Source organism: Penicillium verhagenii, assembly GCF_028828195.1.
Source record: "Penicillium verhagenii strain IBT 33310 chromosome Unknown utg000009l_segment0_segment0, whole genome shotgun sequence".
In the NCBI taxonomy this organism is placed as follows: Eukaryota; Fungi; Ascomycota; class Eurotiomycetes; order Eurotiales; family Aspergillaceae; genus Penicillium; species Penicillium verhagenii.
In genome coordinates this window covers 64,230-82,984 of record NW_026643173.1, presented here as the reverse complement: position 1 = coordinate 82,984, position 18,755 = coordinate 64,230, and the positions used below count along the sequence as shown (strand labels likewise).

At 47.6% G+C, this 18,755-nt stretch overlaps 5 protein-coding genes across 5 annotated transcripts; 2 read left to right on the top strand and 3 right to left on the bottom strand.

Moving 5' to 3' along the window:
* Positions 1–569: 569 nt before the first annotated feature.
* Positions 570–4,543, top strand: N7466_009103 (putative ABC efflux transporter; the record flags this gene model as incomplete). Its single annotated transcript, XM_057168492.1, has 2 exons — positions 570–3,801; positions 3,858–4,543. The coding sequence occupies 2 exons, from the start codon at positions 570–572 to the stop codon at positions 4,541–4,543; spliced, it is 3,918 nt and encodes a 1,305-aa protein (XP_057017198.1).
* Positions 4,544–6,037: 1,494 nt separating this feature from the next.
* Positions 6,038–6,583, bottom strand: N7466_009102 (putative extracellular thaumatin domain protein; the record flags this gene model as incomplete). Its single annotated transcript, XM_057168491.1, has 1 exon — positions 6,038–6,583. One exon carries the CDS (start codon positions 6,581–6,583, stop codon positions 6,038–6,040), a length of 546 nt encoding a protein of 181 aa, XP_057017197.1.
* A 1,873-nt stretch (positions 6,584–8,456) lies between these two features.
* Positions 8,457–11,802, bottom strand: N7466_009101 (Sec23/Sec24 family protein; the record flags this gene model as incomplete). Its single annotated transcript, XM_057168490.1, has 6 exons — positions 8,457–9,091; positions 9,185–9,376; positions 9,442–9,879; positions 9,957–10,297; positions 10,359–10,456; positions 10,513–11,802. The coding sequence occupies 6 exons, from the start codon at positions 11,800–11,802 to the stop codon at positions 8,457–8,459; spliced, it is 2,994 nt and encodes a 997-aa protein (XP_057017196.1).
* A 1,325-nt stretch (positions 11,803–13,127) lies between these two features.
* N7466_009100 (uncharacterized protein) lies at positions 13,128–15,222 on the top strand (the record flags this gene model as incomplete). The annotated part of the gene is made up of 7 exons (XM_057168489.1): positions 13,128–13,184; positions 13,343–13,672; positions 13,722–13,743; positions 14,021–14,198; positions 14,291–14,935; positions 14,992–15,063; positions 15,129–15,222. The coding sequence occupies 7 exons, from the start codon at positions 13,128–13,130 to the stop codon at positions 15,220–15,222; spliced, it is 1,398 nt and encodes a 465-aa protein (XP_057017195.1).
* Positions 15,223–15,552: 330 nt separating this feature from the next.
* N7466_009099 (cleavage polyadenylation factor subunit CFT2) lies at positions 15,553–18,695 on the bottom strand (the record flags this gene model as incomplete). The annotated part of the gene is made up of 2 exons (XM_057168488.1): positions 15,553–18,454; positions 18,547–18,695. 2 exons carry the CDS (start codon positions 18,693–18,695, stop codon positions 15,553–15,555), a joined length of 3,051 nt encoding a protein of 1,016 aa, XP_057017194.1.
* Positions 18,696–18,755: the final 60 nt, after the last annotated feature.

Sequence of the window (18,755 nt, the reverse complement as noted above, 5' to 3'; positions counted from 1 at the left end):
GATCCAGAGTAAGAAAGTCTATTGTAATGTTGGAATACTAGAATATTAGAATTTAGTATAATTAAGATATATGGAATACTCAGGTTGCCTAATACTGGGATATTGTATAAATCCCTCGCATCAACTTTCAGCCTTGGAAGTAAGGCTCTGGCTTGTGTTTTTCTCCCATTTCGCTTACTTATACCGGAGAATACTTAGTCCGAAGGGACGGAAGTCACCGAACCAATGGAAAGCCAAACGGAGCGGATGAGGTTTATAGTCCGGTAACCGGTTGGAACAACTTAACAAGGGCCTAACTTCTACTAAGGAGCTAAAAGTTAAAAGGGTTAGCGCTATAAGCGTGTCATCAATCCCAATGCCAAGGGAAATGCAAGTGAGCAAATATCTCCTTCCCGCAACTTTGAGGGGACTCTTCGATTGCTCACCTCATTCTGGCATAATTTAGGCTTACACGCTCATACTTAATTTCCATCCAAGTAGCTCACTGGATGAATGCGAGTCGTCAGATGATGAACTGACTGCCATGAGCGCAATTCAATACCCCGTTTGACTGAAACAGATATACCACGATGGAGAATGATGGGATGGTTACCGACAGCAATGTCAAGAAAGAAGCCTCGGCTTGCGATGAGACCCACAAGGATTCGACCCATAACCTGAGGCTTCGCGCAGTGAACCCGGTAGATGTCAGAGTGAGCGACCTTTCCCTTGAGCTTGACAAAGCTTTCCCACTATGGAAGGTTTCACCGTTAGAACTCTGGCGCCGCGTTTGTGGGCAATCCAAAAGAGCGTCGAAGAAGGTGTTGGATGGTGTCAGTGCAGAGATGTCATGCGGGAGCTTGACAGCGATCATTGGTAGCAGTGGCTCGGGGAAAACTTCCCTGCTCAATCTCATGGCCAGTCGCATGTCTCTTTCTAGGGCCAAAGTGTTTGGATCGACTACTTTTAATGGCAACCCCAACATTGACAGTATTCGCAGCGCCTACGTTATGCAAGATGATGTCCTTATCCCAACATTAACCGTGCGCGAAACCTTGCAGTACTCAGCTGACCTTCGCCTGCCACCGCCAACAACCCGGGCCGAAAGACATGCTATCGTGGAGCAGGTCATTCTAGAGCTCGGACTCAAGGAGTGTGCTGATACAAGGATCGGAACAAATACACGCAAAGGCTGTAGCGGTGGAGAAAAGCGACGCACAAGTATCGGGGTCCAGTTGTTGGCTAATCCATCCGTCTTATTTTGTGACGAGCCAACCACCGGCTTGGATGCGACCAGCGCATTTCAGATCATGCGTACCTTGAAACGACTCGCGCAGGATGGTCGAACCGTCGTCGTCTCCATCCACGCGCCGCGTTCTGAGATCTGGAGCCTTTTCGATAACGTGGTTCTCTTGGCACAAGGATCTGCTCTATACACTGGTTCTGCGAGCAATTCACTAGCCCACTTCGAACACCATGGTCATATGATTCCATCTTTTGTGAACCCCGCCGAATTTTTGATCGACTTGGCCGCAATCGATAACCGGACCGAAGCTTCAGAGGCTGCATCGCACATTCGCGTTGACCACCTTCGGGAATCATGGCGGACGCAGTCAGAGAAAAACATCTTCAAGGAAAGAGAAACGCAGGGAGTTGTGTTGCCAGTTCGTAAAGATACGGGAACAATGAGGAAGGTGCAGTTTTTGCAACAACTACGCGTTCTCACCTCCCGCACCTTCGTCACCACCATTCGAGACCCACTTGGTGTTTTTGGTAGCTTAATTGAAGCCATTGGTATGGGTGTTGTTAACGGTTGGATCTTCCTGCAACTCGATGAGAGTTTGGCTGGCATTCGGTCGCGAGAAGGCAGTCTTTATACGGCTAGTAGCCTAAATGGCTATCTCATACTGCTTTATGAGACGTATCGAATGACAATCGATATTCGATTATTTGATCGTGAACGCAACGAAGGTGTGGTCAGTGTCCCAGCGTTCCTGCTCAGTCGACGCCTTGCTCGACTCCCCCTTGAGGATCTACCAGTACCACTGGTGTTCTCCATCATCTTTTATTTCATGGTCGGATATCGTCTTGAGACAAGCCAATTCTTCATTTTCTTTCTCCTCACCTTGTTAACACATTACTTGGCCATCACCTTTGCTGCGGTTGCCGTTGGGGTGGCAAGAAATTTCTCCGGCGCCACCCTGTTCGCGAATTTGTCTTATACTGTGCAATCGTTTGCCTGCGGATACTTTGTCCAATCGAATCAGATACCGGTGTATGTGAGATGGCTCAAATGGTGTGCATACACATTCTACATATTCGGAGCACAATGTGCAAACGAGTTTATCGGACTCGACGGCCCAGAGCTAGGCCGGTTTTATGACTGCCCATATTCGGATGACCCGCTTGACCCGGCTTGCAAAGAGTACACCGGACTTTATGTCATGAACAGTTTGGGAATGCCATCTAACTGGCTATGGCGACCAATAGTGGTACTGGTGGCGTTTGTGGTGGCTCATTTCTTGCTGGCTGGCTTATTGCTACAGTATAATCGTTTCGCGATTGACATTGCTCAAGCCCGCAAGGCAGATGGAGACCCCTCCACCGAGAAAGCAAAACTAGCAATTCGCCCCAATGAGGAATCCCGCAGACTGGCTATTTCACTAGATCGATATGCCTTGGAAATCCGAAAGCGTATGAATCCTTGGCAAAAGACCCAATCCTTACACATCTTGAAGCCTATCACTGCCGAGTTTCATTCGGGGGAGTTAAATGTCATCATGGGACCATCGGGAAGTGGCAAGACATCTTTACTGAATTCAATTGCGGGTCGATTGAAGGACTCAGTAGGAACACAATACCACGTTTATGGCCAATTGCTATACAACGGGGCTGTACCATCGGAGACTGTTATTCGTTCGGTGACCTCGTTCGTCACACAAGATGACGATGCGCTGATGCCATCTCTGACCGTTAGAGAGAGTTTGCGATTTGCAGCAGGGCTGCGATTGCCAATCTGGATGTCACGACAGGAAAAGAACCGTCGAGCGGAAGAAATTATGTTCAAGATGGGTCTCAAAGAATGCGCTGACAACTTAATCGGAGGTGAACTCATCAAGGGTATTAGTGGAGGAGAGAAACGGCGTGTTACGATCGCTATCCAGATTCTTACAAATCCCAAGGTGCTGCTTCTGGATGAACCAACATCAGGTCTGGATGCATTCACGGCCATGTCCATTATAGAAGTTCTCTCTGGTCTCGCAGCTGAAGGCCGGACCCTGATTATGACAATCCATCAGTCACGCTCTGATCTGGTTCGTCATTTCTCTCAGATTTTGCTCCTAGCACGAGGCGGGTACCCAGTGTATTCAGGGCCGGGGCAACGTATGCTTCCATACTTTTCAGGGCTCGGCTACGACTGTCCACGGACCACCAACCCGGCAGACTTTGTATTGGATATTATCACCGTGGATCTTCAAGAAGCAGACCGGGAGGCCATTACTCGTGAACGAGTTCAGAATCTGATCTCTTGCTGGTCTGATGCGGCTCTGTCGCTCGAGTTCCCCTCTCAGATTGCAACACCAGCTGAGCTTGGTAGCTTTCGCCGTCAGATGCTTCCATTTCGGATCACATTTCCATTGGTCCTGTATCGGTCATTTATCAATTTCCGGCGCCAACCCCCTCTAATAATGGCCCGGTCAATGCAAATTTTGGGGATTGCTATTGTGATCGCCTTGTTCTTTGCGCCACTTAAGAACGACTACGCCGCGGTACAGTCGCGTATGGGATTTGTGCAGGAGTTTGCTGCTCTGTACTTTGTTGGTAAGTCGAAAATGCGTGTTCGTGTTCATCATCATCATCTTAGCCAACCATAATAGGTATGCTCCAAAACATCGCAGTCTACCCAAACGAACGCGACGTCTTTTACCGGGAGGAATCGGATAACTGCTACTCAGCAGAGACATTTATTTTATCCTACACAACCCTTGAGGTACCCTTCGAGATCGCGTCCGCACTCATCTTCGGCGCCCTTGTCGCATATGCAGATAACATGACGCGCACGGTGACCATGTTTCTCATCGGGGCCTTCAACTGTTTCTGTATCATCAGCTGTGGTGAGTCTGTTGGGATCATGTTTTGTACCTTGTTCTCTCACGTCGGCTTCGCTGTGAACGTGACATCTACCTTATTATCGCTCTCATGTACCCTTGGAGGCGTCATGAGTTTGAATATTGACAAGGCACTGGAAGGTTTAAACTATCTCTCCCCAGTCAAATACTGCATCGCAAATCTGGCAGCCTATTCCCTTCACGAGCAACACTTTGACTGCTCAGCGACCGAGAGACTTGTGGACGGTAGCTGCCCCCTCAGTACAGGGGAGGAGGTACTGAAGCTCTACAATCTTGACAAAAATGGTCCAATGAATGTGATGGCGCTAGGAGTTTGCACCATAGTTTACCGATTTGTGGCGTATGGATTGGTGAAGGCAATGCGATCCCATCGCATGATGGCGCGGTGGCGCGAGTGGCGCCTTTCTCGAAAGAAAGTTCCCCAGTTGGATTAGAGTATGATTTTAATGTTTATTCTTTTCTTATTCTTTTTCTTTTTCTTTTTCTTTTTCATTTTTTCTTTCTGAAGGAGAGATAGATTCATTCCCGGGGGTTTCACAGAAGACTATCTGTCTTGATATTTTGATCTATATTGCATTATATTATATAATATTGCAATGACTTGATGCGCCTCGGAAGCTACCGGATTAAGTCTGTCATTTCTCGGAGACCCACGGAACTTCTACCAACGTTGTAAATCATCGAGAGTCGAGACTGGACAGTTCATCATTTCCGACTTGGTCCATTCTAAATCGAGGGAAAATTTCAATCTTGGGGTATTACAAAGAGGTAACATTTGAACATTTGAAGCGTACATATGTATACTCGGTTACTTTGGGAGAATAGAGTGTACCGCACTCCAGAACCTCAAACTAATCTCAAGTTCAAACTTTCAATGTTGGGAACCTGGGTCAGTGTGACTGACTTGGTAATATAATTGGATGAACCAACTGTTGTACTGCGTGGTTCATACCATTCAATGCCGACCACCGTTCACTTGTCAGGAACAGCGTAGAAGATGGCCAATATAGCCTTTCTAATGGATAATTCGGCATGGGTTTTTGTACCTTTTTAAAAAATAAAATTTTTCGACATCTGTACCTTGGAATTGCCGGGGGATTTTTTTTTTTTTTTTTTTTTTTTCCTTTTGAAAGACGGAATTTCAATACATTATTCGCCTCGACAAGACGGTTTCTCAGGGCAAACGAACACGTTCAAGAATCTTTAGTCAAGATTATTTGCCCCAGTGGAGACTGCGATAGACCGATGATTGGCAGATAAATCACGTTCTAGACTCTGGATCGGGATCGACAACATTGAAAAGAAGGGTTTCAAATGTTGGGGATCCACTAGAATGTTCTAAAAAAGAACAAAAGAACAAGTAGAAAAGGAAAAGAATTGCGAGCATCTTGATCTACATACTGTTCGATCTTGTCAGGGTCTGGGAAGTTCTGCTGGTTTTTTCTTCAAATGTTTTTCTTTTGCCTTCCTACTTGGCCCTTTTCCAGATGTCATTTAATGAGTTACTGTAGTAGAATATACTAGTCTTCCAATATATATGGCTTTTTGTGGATTTTTCCTAATTCTCAACTTCATAAGATATACCAACTCTCCCCGTAAACTCCTCCGAGTTCTTATCATCCAGATTCATGATCTTGGGGGTATTCAACAAAAACATCAAGAAATCATAGCTCGTGACGACATTCTACCTAGGCGGGATCAACCGCATATAGGGAAACAGACATGTCGATTCAACCGAACATGTAACCAAATACAAAAAAGCAAGACAAAAGGGCAAAAAAGGGTCCAATCAAAATCAGATAGCAACATCAAGAACATATTCAAAAAGAGAGCAAGGTTAGACCGTTGAAAAAGAGTGATCGGGTCAACCGGCAAGATAACAAGAGAACGACTTGACACAGTATGAAATCATCAAAGGAGGGCGATTTCTACTGGCCAATCGTCAAAGCAAGGCCCGTATCGATGGGGCAACCGTGGGTGGCATGGTCATCCGTGGGCTGGAGGTAAGCATCGGCACAGGCGCTGTCACCAGCCTTGCACACGGCCGATGGGCAAGAATCCGAGTTTCCGCTGTCTGTCGGCAGAACAGAGAAGCCGTACTGGGTGAATTCGGAGTTGGCCTCCATGTTGATACAGGAGAGATCCCAGTAGATTGTATCGCCGGCCTCGGTGTACTCGAATTGAAGGACATCGGATTGATCAGGCTGAGTGGAGAGCTTGATCGAGATACCACCACCATTGGGGTTGGTTCTCCAGGCCTCGGTGTAGGTGCCACCATTGGCAGAGAGCGTCTGCATAGGACCGACATCATTGGAGACGGACCAAGCATATACATCCATGTCCAGATTATTGGTTATCAAGACGGTTCCGCTTGAAGCCTCGGTGTCATTGCGCTTGACTATCATGCCGGAAGGAAGGGCAGAAGTCAGAGCAGCAAAGAGAGCTGCGAAGCCGAAAGTCTTCTTGAACATCATGATGTAGATAAAAGACTGTATTGGGGTTGGATGTGTATAGTTTTTTGGAACTTTTAGTGTTGAGGGGTTTCAAAGAGAGTGACGAGAATAAATCTCGTAAAAAAGAAAGTGGGTTACAAGAAGAAGAAAAAAAAAGAGAGAATGGTCTTCAAAGAGTGAAAGACTTGATCGGATGAGAAAAAAGGGAAGTGACATGGTGGAACATGAGCCTTTTATAACTTCGGGAGGGTGTCCCTGAATGCCAGAACCCCGGAAAGGTACCGACCAGTCAAAGAAGAACCAAGTGGGATTTCGGGGCAAAAGCCATTGCAGATTGTGAACCACGGATTGAAGTGGAGTGCAAGGATTGAAAAAGGGCCGAATGGATGCTGAGAGTCGCCTTTTTCTAACGGGAAATTTATTATATTCATTGTTTTATCTTTTTGCTTAACAGAAAGTAGACCGAGACAGAAGTGGTATAACATTCCAACGTCTACATGTATAGTTTTCAAGTCAATGGAAAGTTCAAGAGTCTTCAAATGTTATCTTGATATGGAACCGATACTAGATACTAACTAGATGCTAACTGGATTAGTAGTTAAGCTCTCTTCATGTCTAAACTGTTCTCATAGTAGTTAACATATTTAGTTTTAGGGCAAATCCAATGGCAATAATGAAAATCAAGTGGAAAGAATATGGAATATAAATTGTGGTTGCGATTCTTACTAAGTTACGTTTGCCTCTTTCCGCCTTCACGTGGCAATAAAGCCCGCCACCACGTCATTTCTCCGTGAACATCCGTGGAAAAAAAAAGAAAAAAAAAAAAAAAAGGAAAAATAAAAATAAAATAAAAATAAAACAAAATAGAAATAAAAATAAGAAGAAAACTTTGATGGAAGATTACTGTTCCGGGGGATTTTACTGATGCGGGTCATTCTCCTTTGACACATTATGCCATATGTCAATGTCACCTTCTGTTCCTGATCCTTTCGTAGAAATTTGCCTTCTTTTTTCTCTTAACTCACCCTGACGTTGCCAAAGTCGATCGAGTCTGGATTTTCTTGTGATAATTTTAGAAATATAGGAGTGGCAAGAATAAAAAATACGTGATTCAAATTTTCCTATATACTTATATACTTCGACCAAGTCATGTACGCTAGAGCTAGAGTCTTCCCGCCAAAATCTATACCTTAAATCCCTGAAGGCGAAAGTGGGCCGAACTAAGTCCATCAAAGTGTATGTACTAGTGCTATATGTAGTATCCAGATGTCCAGTCGATCATTTTCCTTCTAGAATAATCCACGATTCTACATATGTAGACCGCCACCTTCCTCATCTCTGGTACCTTGAGCTGCGCCTCATTTTCTCTTCTCTGTCGGATCCACTTGGTATATTCTCTGGTTTCTCAAGGCTGGTCCTACCTGAAGCTGCCAAGGTACGCAGGGCACATTGCTAAGCTGCCAATCATTCGAGACAAGTGGTTAATAAAAATGATGTAAATGATGACAAACTAGTCTGGTATACTACAGAAAGAAGAAATAAGAAAGAAGAAAGAAGAAAAAAAGCAAGAGAAAAAAGGGTCTTTCTCTAATATCTTGACATCTGGACAGTCCCCGCTGGTGTTGGCCCTCGTTACCTATTTATAGGCTCAACTGGCCAACCTTCTGAGTTACCTCTGTTCTCTAGCGTAACCCTCCCTATCTTTTATTCTCTTTCCTTTTGTCCTTATTTTTTTCTTGGTGGAAAGGGAAGAGCTAGAAAGAGGAGAGGGAGGGAGGGGGAAGATATGGGGTACCTGCAGTCCAACATGGGCTGGAATCGGTGCGGTTGGATTTGGCTGGCCAAGAGTATGACCGGCCCATGGCTCATTCTGTGATTCCCTTTTTTTTTTTTTTTACCAATACGGTGCTCGCATAGCCGACAGGCTGGCCAAGGCGCCTTCGCTCGTAGATTCTTCTTTCTTCCGATGCCCAGCCAGCTCAAGATTGATCTGCCGATGTGTATGCACTAGCCAATCCACATAGCTTTGCGCTTCGTTGTTGCGGTCTTCCAGAAGCAGACGCGCGAATTCATACTCGGCCCCGTCCATTCCTTGTCGGGCCATTTGGATCGCCATACTCTTGGAACCGCGCACAGTAGAGAAGTAGTGTAGTAAATTGCGAACCTGAGCATTCAGATGCGTCTCCAACACGGGTAGAGAAGATGTGTTGGGGCTGAGTTCCGATAGAGAGACTTCTCCGGCCCCGAAGAGGTCCTCCAAGAGATTCGGCGAGACCTGTGCATGGAACCACAGTAACACTATCTGGCCATTATCCACCAAATAAGCACCGCCTTCCTCGATTTTGGAAAAGGTAGCCCGTAGCGACGGCGGGATCTGAAGTTGGCCATGCTCATTAGGGAACCCATCGAGGGGTTGCAAGTTGTGGATGGCAATGATACGAGGATAGAGATAAAGAGAGAGTTCGGTGCAACCAAATGAACGGATCATGCGTTGATCGTGAACTCGGCGGTCGGATGATTCGTTGCCACCTGTAGTGATAACAATACCAAGTCAGTCTCTGGGGAGCTTGAATCTGAGAATTTGCCGGACAATTTGCAGGACAATTTGCAGACGGGACTTACCTTTGAATGCTCTTGATTTAACCAAACTCAACATATACATCGAGAACTCCTTCAAGTTCTCTGGTAAGATCATTTGACCGGGAGGGTTCGATCCCGAGAAGATCTTTCGGTAGCCGCTGAAAATATCAACTGTCTTCTCCAGTATGTTCGCGCGGATATCCTTGAGGGACTTGTCAAGTGTCTTGGATGCAGCTGCAAGCTCGAATTAGTAAATGATGAGACGATGAGACTTGCTGGGTTATCAATCTGCAACTTACCCTCTTTTGCGATAATTGCAACGACGGCATCTTGGTCGATGAATTTCATGGTCTCCATTCCACCGTCGTTGACAGCGGCTACGACATTAATACATCGAACCCGCCGTTGTCCGTCGGAAGATGTGTATAACAATGCAGCCTGGAAGTGCGCATCCAGCTTGGGATCGAGTTTGCCATCGTAGCTGAAGACCACACCAATCGCTTTATCGGCATCGATGCCACCAATTTCGAGGTCGGCACCAAGAGCATTTTGGACAAAGTTCCCGTGGTATGAAGACACCTGGAGGCCATTCGAGCAGCGAACCTTCATCAATGCTTGGTAACCAGTCTCTCGTTTGACCGTGTGCGCAATCTCTTGCTGCACCTTCAATAAATCTCGAGGTGCGTGGAAGTTGGGATAGAAGAAAGTCTCGCCTCCCGTCGTGGCCGAAACGTGCCCTATAAGGTGAGTCAGTTTTTTTTTTTTTTTTTCCAAGTTTCCAAGTTGCTCTGGTTGTTGTAGGTGAACAACATACCGATGGTTGCCACGTCAAGATAAGTGCCACCGGGGCACGCAAGGAAGAAATCGACACCAACACCTGCCTCAGCCAGCTTGCTTGCGGTCTTTTTCCAAGCTGGGTTTTCTGTGCCGAACAACTTGCGTTCTCCATCAGTCCCGTGGATTTTAGGATCCTCTCGAATTTCCAGTGACCCAGGGCCTGCCGTAGGCAAGCTAGCTAAGGAACAGATAATCTTTCCACCTGTCGATTGCAATGCCGAGTATGCAGCATTTAGTGCGGGGAGTAATGCTGGCTCTGGGTTCTTGATATGCGCGAAAAGACTGGGTATCCGGCTCAAAAGCGAGGTGATCACCGACCTAGACATCTATTTTAGCGATGTGTACAAATATTCAACATTCAAAATAGGCCAGGACATACTTTGATTCGTACGGATCCACGAACAGACCCTCACTCAGCGGCAAGAATGGCTCTTCCAAGTCAGTCATCACCATCATCTGCGCCTGATCAAAGGTCGCCTAAGGAGAACGGGTCAGTGGTAAGTTATGTTTGTGACGGATTGGATTTCACATACTGTAAGGTTGTAGAAGTGCACCTCGCAGTCAAAAGTAACAATGCCAACCTTCGATCCAGCCGGAAGCTTGCGTGCAGAGTCCTCGGCCCCCTCTACAGCAGTGTCACCGTACAAGGCTTCCGCAATTCCTCCACAGACGGCCTGGAGGTAACCACGCTGAATTGACTCGCGGCTCACGTCTATCAAAAAGAGAGTCTGTAGTCCCACGGGTTCCTTATTCCAGTATTCTTTCGGTACCAGGAACTCTACGGTGCCCATCATTAACTCTGGTCTCTGCGTCCGGTCGACTCGTGCTCCCGATGGATCCAGAGGTGAAAAGTATTCAGTCGGAGTATCATTGGGGAAGGTGCACATGTTGCAGATGAACTTGCTACCGCCCGATCGGAAGGACATAAACGGATTGATGTAGGTACGGCATCGGCGGCATCGTGGGGGCCCAACTTCCCCGAAATCCAGTACCGGAATTGGCTGTTCCCCAGCATCCAAAGGAGCGAGTGGTTGCAGAATCATACCCATTGGCAAGCCTGTCTGTGAGAGGAAATCGGAGGTTGCGGGGATGTTGTTAAGGGTGAGGCGGGCATGCTTGGGCGAGGCATTGCCCTGATCCTGTGCGACAAACGGGATCGCCGCTGGAGGGGGTAGATGTCTGTCCATGGTCGGGTAGACATGGTTGAAGTAGTACTGAGCAGGCATGTCGCGCGATCGAGGGATGCTGGGAATCTGTTCAGGGTCAACGCGGCCCTGTGTGGCCACCGATCCCGGCCCACCTTCAAGACCTGGTTGTGAAGTGAAGCCGGGGGCTGGCTGTCCTGGATGTCCCAGTTGTTGGCCCACGGCTGGTGACAAAGGTCGCGTCGCTGGGTTCAAGCCGGTGTTGAGAAATTGAGATGTAGGTTGCATACTCTCCGCGCCCATTGCCTGGTTGAATGGTTGTGTCGGGGCAGCCGAGCCGGCCCCAATATCATGATGAGCATGACGATGCTTCTTTCGGTGTGCCCTCGTTCCTGCTGGTTCTCCGGTCACCCCCAACCCACCCATCTGAGAAACCAACCCCCCTATGTTTGGGTCCGCGGCCATGGGCTGATGCGCGGCATTGTACGCGAGGTCCGGGGTTTGTCCGGGATATGGTTGTTGCAGTGGTTGTGGGGAGCCATATGCGGACCACTGGTTAGGTGAGGCATTGGGATAGGCAGCTCCAGGCTGTGGAGGGGCGGTAGGAGGATAACCAGTAGGATATTGGGACGAGTGTTGAGGTTGAGGGTTAGAAGGGTCCTCGTCTGCCTGGCCCATTGGGTGGTAAAGGGAAGGATTGGCCATGGCGAATCATACACACAAATCAACAAACCAGATAGGGCATATTTTTGGGGGATGGGCAAGGTCCAAAGTGGAGGAAAGTAGTAATTAAACCCCGCGATTGTTGATGATTATCCCCGATTGACCACCTTTACACCATCGGATTTACATGTTTCCGAAAGGTTTGCTTGTTTCGGTTCACGTGGGGATTTCTTACATTACCGTACATATTTTACATTGGCAAATACTATAGCTTCTCGTATTTTCTATATTAGTATATAGTAGAACTTTTATCCTATTTCTCAATTCTCAGCTGTATCATGCCTGTATTGTGAAGGATACTCTTCACTTTCTGTTTTTTTTCTTTTTCTTCTCAATGTATACAGCTTATCCTGGTTTCTGACCGTTTCCAGGTTTCTCGTTGTATCTAGTATTCTTCACATCCCATTACACCTATAGAACCACGGAGTATCCAGATTCCACATACTAAAGGGAGGAGATATACACTACAATACACTTCAGCATCATCTTGCCCTTACTTAGTACTACATGAATTGTACAATAATCAATGACTCTAATATATGCTCATGTCTACTATCTGTGGTACAGAATATCCAACAGTTTTCTTAATATCAAAAGGAACGCAAGTGCCTAGATTCTTTCCTGCATAGAAGCTAAAACTAAAGAAGAAAAGGCTTGCTTATAATCCCTTCGGTCTATTCCACTCCATTTCCCATATTTCTCTCCCCTAATTTCTTTCCCGTCTCGGCGCCGACGTGCATCACTGCATGTGCATCGCGAATCAATTGGTTTATGCTTATCGGTCTCTTTCTAACGTATGAACTTCCGATATACCACAATCGGGTTTAGCTTGAAATTCTCACCGTCTCTTTGACTCCCTGCATCGGACCTTTGCCCCTCCATCTGGCGTCACCACCGGTCGAGTAGATATAACTCGTACATACACATGTGCATAGTGTAAGTGCCGTAATATAAGTATGAATACGTGTTTCTTTTCTATATCTCCCCCTCCTACCCCCCTCCCTTCTTCTTCTTCTTCTTCTTCTTTCTTTTAGCATTCATTTCCCTTCAGGTTCTTCCTTTCATTCTCTTGGCCTTAAAAGTTTGCCCCTAACTGCCCAGTCGCGATTCCTTTTGCTGTCCCACGCTTTCTTCCGTGCTTGCCTTATCTAAATGATCTGCCACCTCAAATTTCTTCCCTAACAATGGACTCAATTATCATAAAATCGCCAGGTTCGGATTGCAAATCAAAGAGGGATCCAGATCACCATCGGTCTCCTATTCCATCTGGTGCGCCATCAATGGCGACCATTCAAGATGACGATGAGCTTCTCTTGGCTCGAATTGGTTATAAACAGGTACGTACTTCAATCTTGCGTCCGTTCCTACTTCCGTTCAGACATCTCGGGTACATTTCGAACCTTAGAACATTGAATACTCACATAGCTGGAAGTTTTTTTTTTTTTTTTTTTTTTTTTCTTTTTCACATGTTGGCTAACTTGATTCCCCGTATTAGGAACTACGACGGGAATTTTCCAAATGGTCAACAGTTTCTTACGCTATATCTATCCTTGGGGTCCTCGGATCGGTTCCTGCAACATTCGGTTCCCCCTTATCGGCTGGTGGTCCTGCTACGGCAGTTTGGTGCTGGCTGATTGGTTCCTGCATGGCCATGTGCATCGGAAGTTCTGTAGCGGAGCTAGTGTCTGCATACCCAACTGCAGGGGGGATGTACTTTGTCACCAAACACGTCGTGCCCAAAGATCAAGTCCCGATTTTTTCATGGATTCAAGGATGGTGCAACCTATTGGGCCAAACCGCCGGTGTATCCAGTGTTGCATACACTGTGAGTCAGATGTTGTTGGCCTGTGTCAGTATGAACTCGGATCTTGTAGATGGCCAGTATTCATATTCACCGTATGGTTTACACTCCTCGCGATTATCTCCTTGGTGCATGGCTGAAAAGGTTATACACAAACTAATCCATCACAATTGATCTAGAACGGCGTTGCAAACGGTGCTGGTTTCAATTGGAATACTATGCGTTCTCGGTGTCATCTGCTCGTTGACAACAAAATCGCTGCATCGGATCATTCTTTGGTTTGCTCCAATCAACAGTAAGATTCAATTTCAATTCCAAGAAATTTTTCTCATCTTGACGATATCGGCCCTAATGCCTCGCTTGTATAAATAGTCGCGGCCACCATCGCCATCTGTATCGCGCTTATTTATCTTACCCCGGATAAGATGCCAGCCTCGTGGGTCTTTACCCACTTCACTGACGGGTCTGGGTGGGGCTCAAAGGTCTTTTCCTTCTTTTTGGGTTTCCTGTCTGTCGCATGGACGATGACGGATTATGATGGGACCACACAGTAAGTCTTAGTCTTGAGAAAAGGGAGGGCAAGCACATTGAAGAGTTGAGAACACATGTGCAAGTTGAGCAACGTTTCTCACTTTCTTTTAGTATGTCGGAAGAGACCCACGATGCCGCTGTTCGAGGACCCCTCGCCATCAGAACCGCCGTCCTTGTCAGCGGCGTCTTTGGGTGGCTATTGACCGTCTGTATGTGCTTCTGTCTAACAGACTTTGACAGTATCTTGCATACACCGACTGGTTTACCTGCTGCGCAAATCTTTCTCAACGCCGGAGGAAGGATCGGCGGCACAGTTATGTGGTCATTTGCCATTCTAGTGCAATTCTTCACTGGTTGCTCGGCCATGCTGGCTGACACTAGAATGGCATATGCATTTGCCAGAGATGATGCCCTGCCATTCTCAACATTCCTTGCCAAAGTCAATTCATACACACATACTCCTGTCAATGCCGTATGGTTCGTGGTCATTTTTAGCATTGGTTTGAACTGCATTGCTATCGGCTCCACCGAAACTGCAACGGCGATTTTCAGTGTTACGGCGCCAGCGCTTGATCTATCTTACGTGTCAGTTATTCTGGCGCACCAAATCTACAAGTCAAGAGTCAAATTTGTTGAGGGACCCTTTACACTGGGCAGGTGGGGAGCTCCCATCAACTACGTCGCCGTTATCTGGGTCTTGTTTATCAGCACCATCCTCTTCTTTCCGACTCAGATGCCTGTCACGGCAGCCAACATGTAAGAATTCCAATATGGAGCCGAGTCAACATTGGCTAACCCGATCTCCTTTGCAGGAATTACGCTGTTTGTGTGGCTGCTTTCATTGCCATTTTTGCTCTGGTTTGGTGGTGGGTCGAGGCAAGAGGGTATGTTTTCAGTTGTACGCTTTATCAGTTTAAATTATAACACTAACATGACCTGATCCCTTCAGCAAATACACTGGGCCTCAGACTAATGACACCATTCACGAAATTCCAACCGACAATGACCTTGAATCCGAGGAAGATGATGAAACAGGCGTGTAGGATCTCCTCTGCACGTTGACACGATCCTCACTGGCATATTGCTTTAAGATTCCTTTCAATTTTTGACGACCAATTTACTAGACTACCTATAGACCGAGTGAAGAAAAAGGGATTACAGGGTTTGATTTATGCACAAGTATCTAAGTGGTGGTATCACCTAAAGTAGATAGAAATTTTCATAACATGCGTTCGAATACTACTAGTACCTATTGATGAGTACTATGTAGTAAAGATGACTGCCCAACTTGGAAGGAAATTTTCAATGTTCATCAAGGCTTTCTCCGACCCAGTAATACATAAAAGGAAAAAGTAAAAATACATATCATTCGTCTAGTTTCCTGCCACAACCGCTAAACCTTCATAGATCTTCCTCTTGACTGCAAGGAAACTATCCGCACCGCGACCCATCGTGGTCTGGTTGGTAGCGAACTGAGCAGAAGCCTCAATCTCAATTCTACCAGTTCCAGATTTGCGAACCGCCACAGATTTATCAATAAGAAGGGTTCCCTCACCCCGGAACTCCGCGATGTGGCCAGCGGCCTGCATGAGTTTACGAAGATCAGCGAGACGCAAATCGCCAACATGGAGCGGCCGAGCGACAGATCTGGTGCCTGCGGCTATGCTGGCAGGTAGGGTGTCGAGAAGCGGGAAGGTATCCGATTTGTCACCAATCCGTGCGACAATGTCTGTGGTTGGAACGACGGCCGAAGCAGTTGTTCCATCTTCAATCAACTTCAATTTCTTGCTAGTCGCCTCCGCATCGAGATCACCTTCTCCCGCGAAGAGTTCAGGTCCTCGCAGTTGGGCAGTCAAAGCAACGACACCAAGGCTGCGGACGTGCTGCCAGTTTAAGCGACGAACAAGGTTGTTGCTCAGCTTCACCATCCAGGCATTCGTATCCACACTTGCGTCGATGACTTCGCCATTACTGGGTGTGAAGATGATAGCAGCTGCGTCTGCTGCAGACGCAGAGACATCAACTCCGGCCTTGGCCGCCAGAAGTTTCTTGCATTCGGCCGCTAATGCTGCGGTCTGCTCCTTGATTCCACCCACGAGAATCAGCTTCTGTGGCTGGATAAGAGGAATCAGCATCTCCAAGCTTCGCTTATCGTGCAAGCCCATACAATCAACAAAGGCGATCCTGGCGTGGATTGTGATGGTTTCCTTGCTATACACAGCTTTGGAAGGGCCTTCAAATGGTTGGGCATCCGCTTCTTCTTCTTCTTCGTCAGAAGATCCCGCATCATCGCCAACGTCGCCATCAGATACAAGACTGAAATCATCGCCTGCACCGGAGTCCACCCTTTGGCCGTCCTTGGACAAGAGCTGGCGTTTACGACCTGCTGCGCCGCCGGATGGCTTTCGCCCCGCAGTCCCAGTGGTCTCATCCCATTTCCGCTTTTGGCCAAGTTTTGTTTGTGCGTCCGATCGCCGTTGCTGCATGTCAATCTCCTCGCGTTCCTCCGCACGTAGATACTCCTCGGGACGAATGAACTCTCCATACTCGTCGCCCTTCTTCCTTGGCGCCACGTATGGGAACATTCGTTCCCGTCCCTTTTTACCGCGTACGTCGTAGTCGTAGACGTGTTTGCGTCGTAGAAGAATGTTGATACCCAAATCTTCGTCGCTGACCGCCAGTTTGTTTCGGTTCGAATGGGCGAGCGAGGTAGAGAAGTTAAGGACACGACCTTGCTGCTCTGAATCTGAGTCCTCTGAAGAGGTGGAACTAGACCCATCGTCTAAAGCATCTGCTGCATTCTCGAGAGTCTCCTGGCCGCCTCGGACTTGAGCTGTATCCTGCAGCTGCCGTTTAGTGGCAAGGTATTGCTGATAAAGCAATTGATCACTGGCATCCAGAGGTGCTCGTTGTACCTCGGTCCAAGCTAGCTCTCGTCCACCACTATGAACTTGTTCGAGCAACTCGCCATCCGAAGTCTTTTCAAGGGCTACACCATCGCGGCGCTCCTCGTACCACTGCCATATAATACTCCCGAGGGAGATGGTATATGGTGACCCCAGAGTTTCTTCATACGCCAATCTGCGGTATGACTCTGTCAATAGCAGCAGATTGTTGGGATCTTCGGCGACTCGACGTAGGGATTCCTTTGAAAATCCCCACGCCAATGAGGTATCGGAAGCAAGGATGACCTTGGGTCCCTTTTCCGACAGGAGTTTCTCCAGACTCTTCTTCCGCTCGATGGTCTTCAGGTGCTTGAAATTGAATGGTCCAACGCCTTTGCTGCTTTTCTCCTGGCTCTGTCCACCAGCTCGCTGGCCAGTGCCTCCATCGGCACCTTCGGCGGCTTCGAACTCACGAACAATACTTTCATCCATCCACTCAATCATACTCCGAGCTAAGCGCATCGTGGTGTTGACCTTCCGGCCAGCCAGATATAGACCTGCACCTTTCAGCACATCTTCCTTCTCCCCCGATGCTGCATCACGCCATGAATGTTCTAGCGCATATGCAAGTTCGAGCACTCGAGCACTAGTGTCTGTCGGAATGAGGACAGTGCCACCCTTTGCAAGGCTGCTTCGAATCATGTCGAGAAGGAGATCATCTCTCTTCTTCCGGCCACCAGACAGAGCAAACTTATCACCGCCTTGGGTACTGCAAACCAAGGCAGTTGGCTTGCGTAGTTGCTCAATGACCTCCGTTCCACTGGCTCCGGAGCCGCCGAACCACGCTGCACCCGCCACAACACCTTCGCGCGCTTGGTTCCAATCCATCGCGTACACGATAGACTCCATGCCATGCTGGATGTGCCATATTGTTCCACCAACGGTATGTCCGGCATTATAAGCAGTAAGCGTGAGCCCATCCAGGGGCGGTGAGAATGGTGAAGGAAGAGGTTGGTGAGGCTGTGAATATTTCAGGGGTGTGATGAGAGAAAAGTATCGGGCAATCTCCTCCGCTGTCGGCGGCTGGAGAAGGATTCGTCCTGTGCTGCCTGCAGCTTCGGTGGTTCCTTCGCCCTCCCCGATGGTTCCCGCTGACGCCGTTGAGGGTGCACCAGGTTCGGAGATGGACGCATTGGGGAGGAAAGTAGCAGCGAGCGGCGCAGATGCATAGAGATCCTGTAGGCTAGTACGCCCGAGAGAAATAACCGGACTTGTCGCATATATGGGGATTTTGGTGAAAAGAGGGAATGTTTGGCAGCAGTGGACAAATGCGCCGATGTGTGCTGGGGTTGCATGGGTCAAGAGAATGAGCGAAAGGGTGGGAATATGCCTGTTCATGAAAACCACGTTAGCCTAGAAAATGAGGAGGAGGGGGAGGCAAAACAAGAATAGAGATTATTCTAGATGCTTTTTAAGACCAACTTTTCGAGCTCCGCCAGATCGCGGGTGTCAAAGGTATCATCCCAACCCACATCTACTAGGATCTTGATTCCTCCATCAAGCTCCAAGATTGACTGTGAAGCTCTGGAGGATGATGATTGTGCGCCCAGTAGAGGAGTGAAAGTAAACATGGTGATCGCGTGCCGTCAGTAGCAAATCGATTGCGACAGCTGTCTGATCCAGCGTGTCGC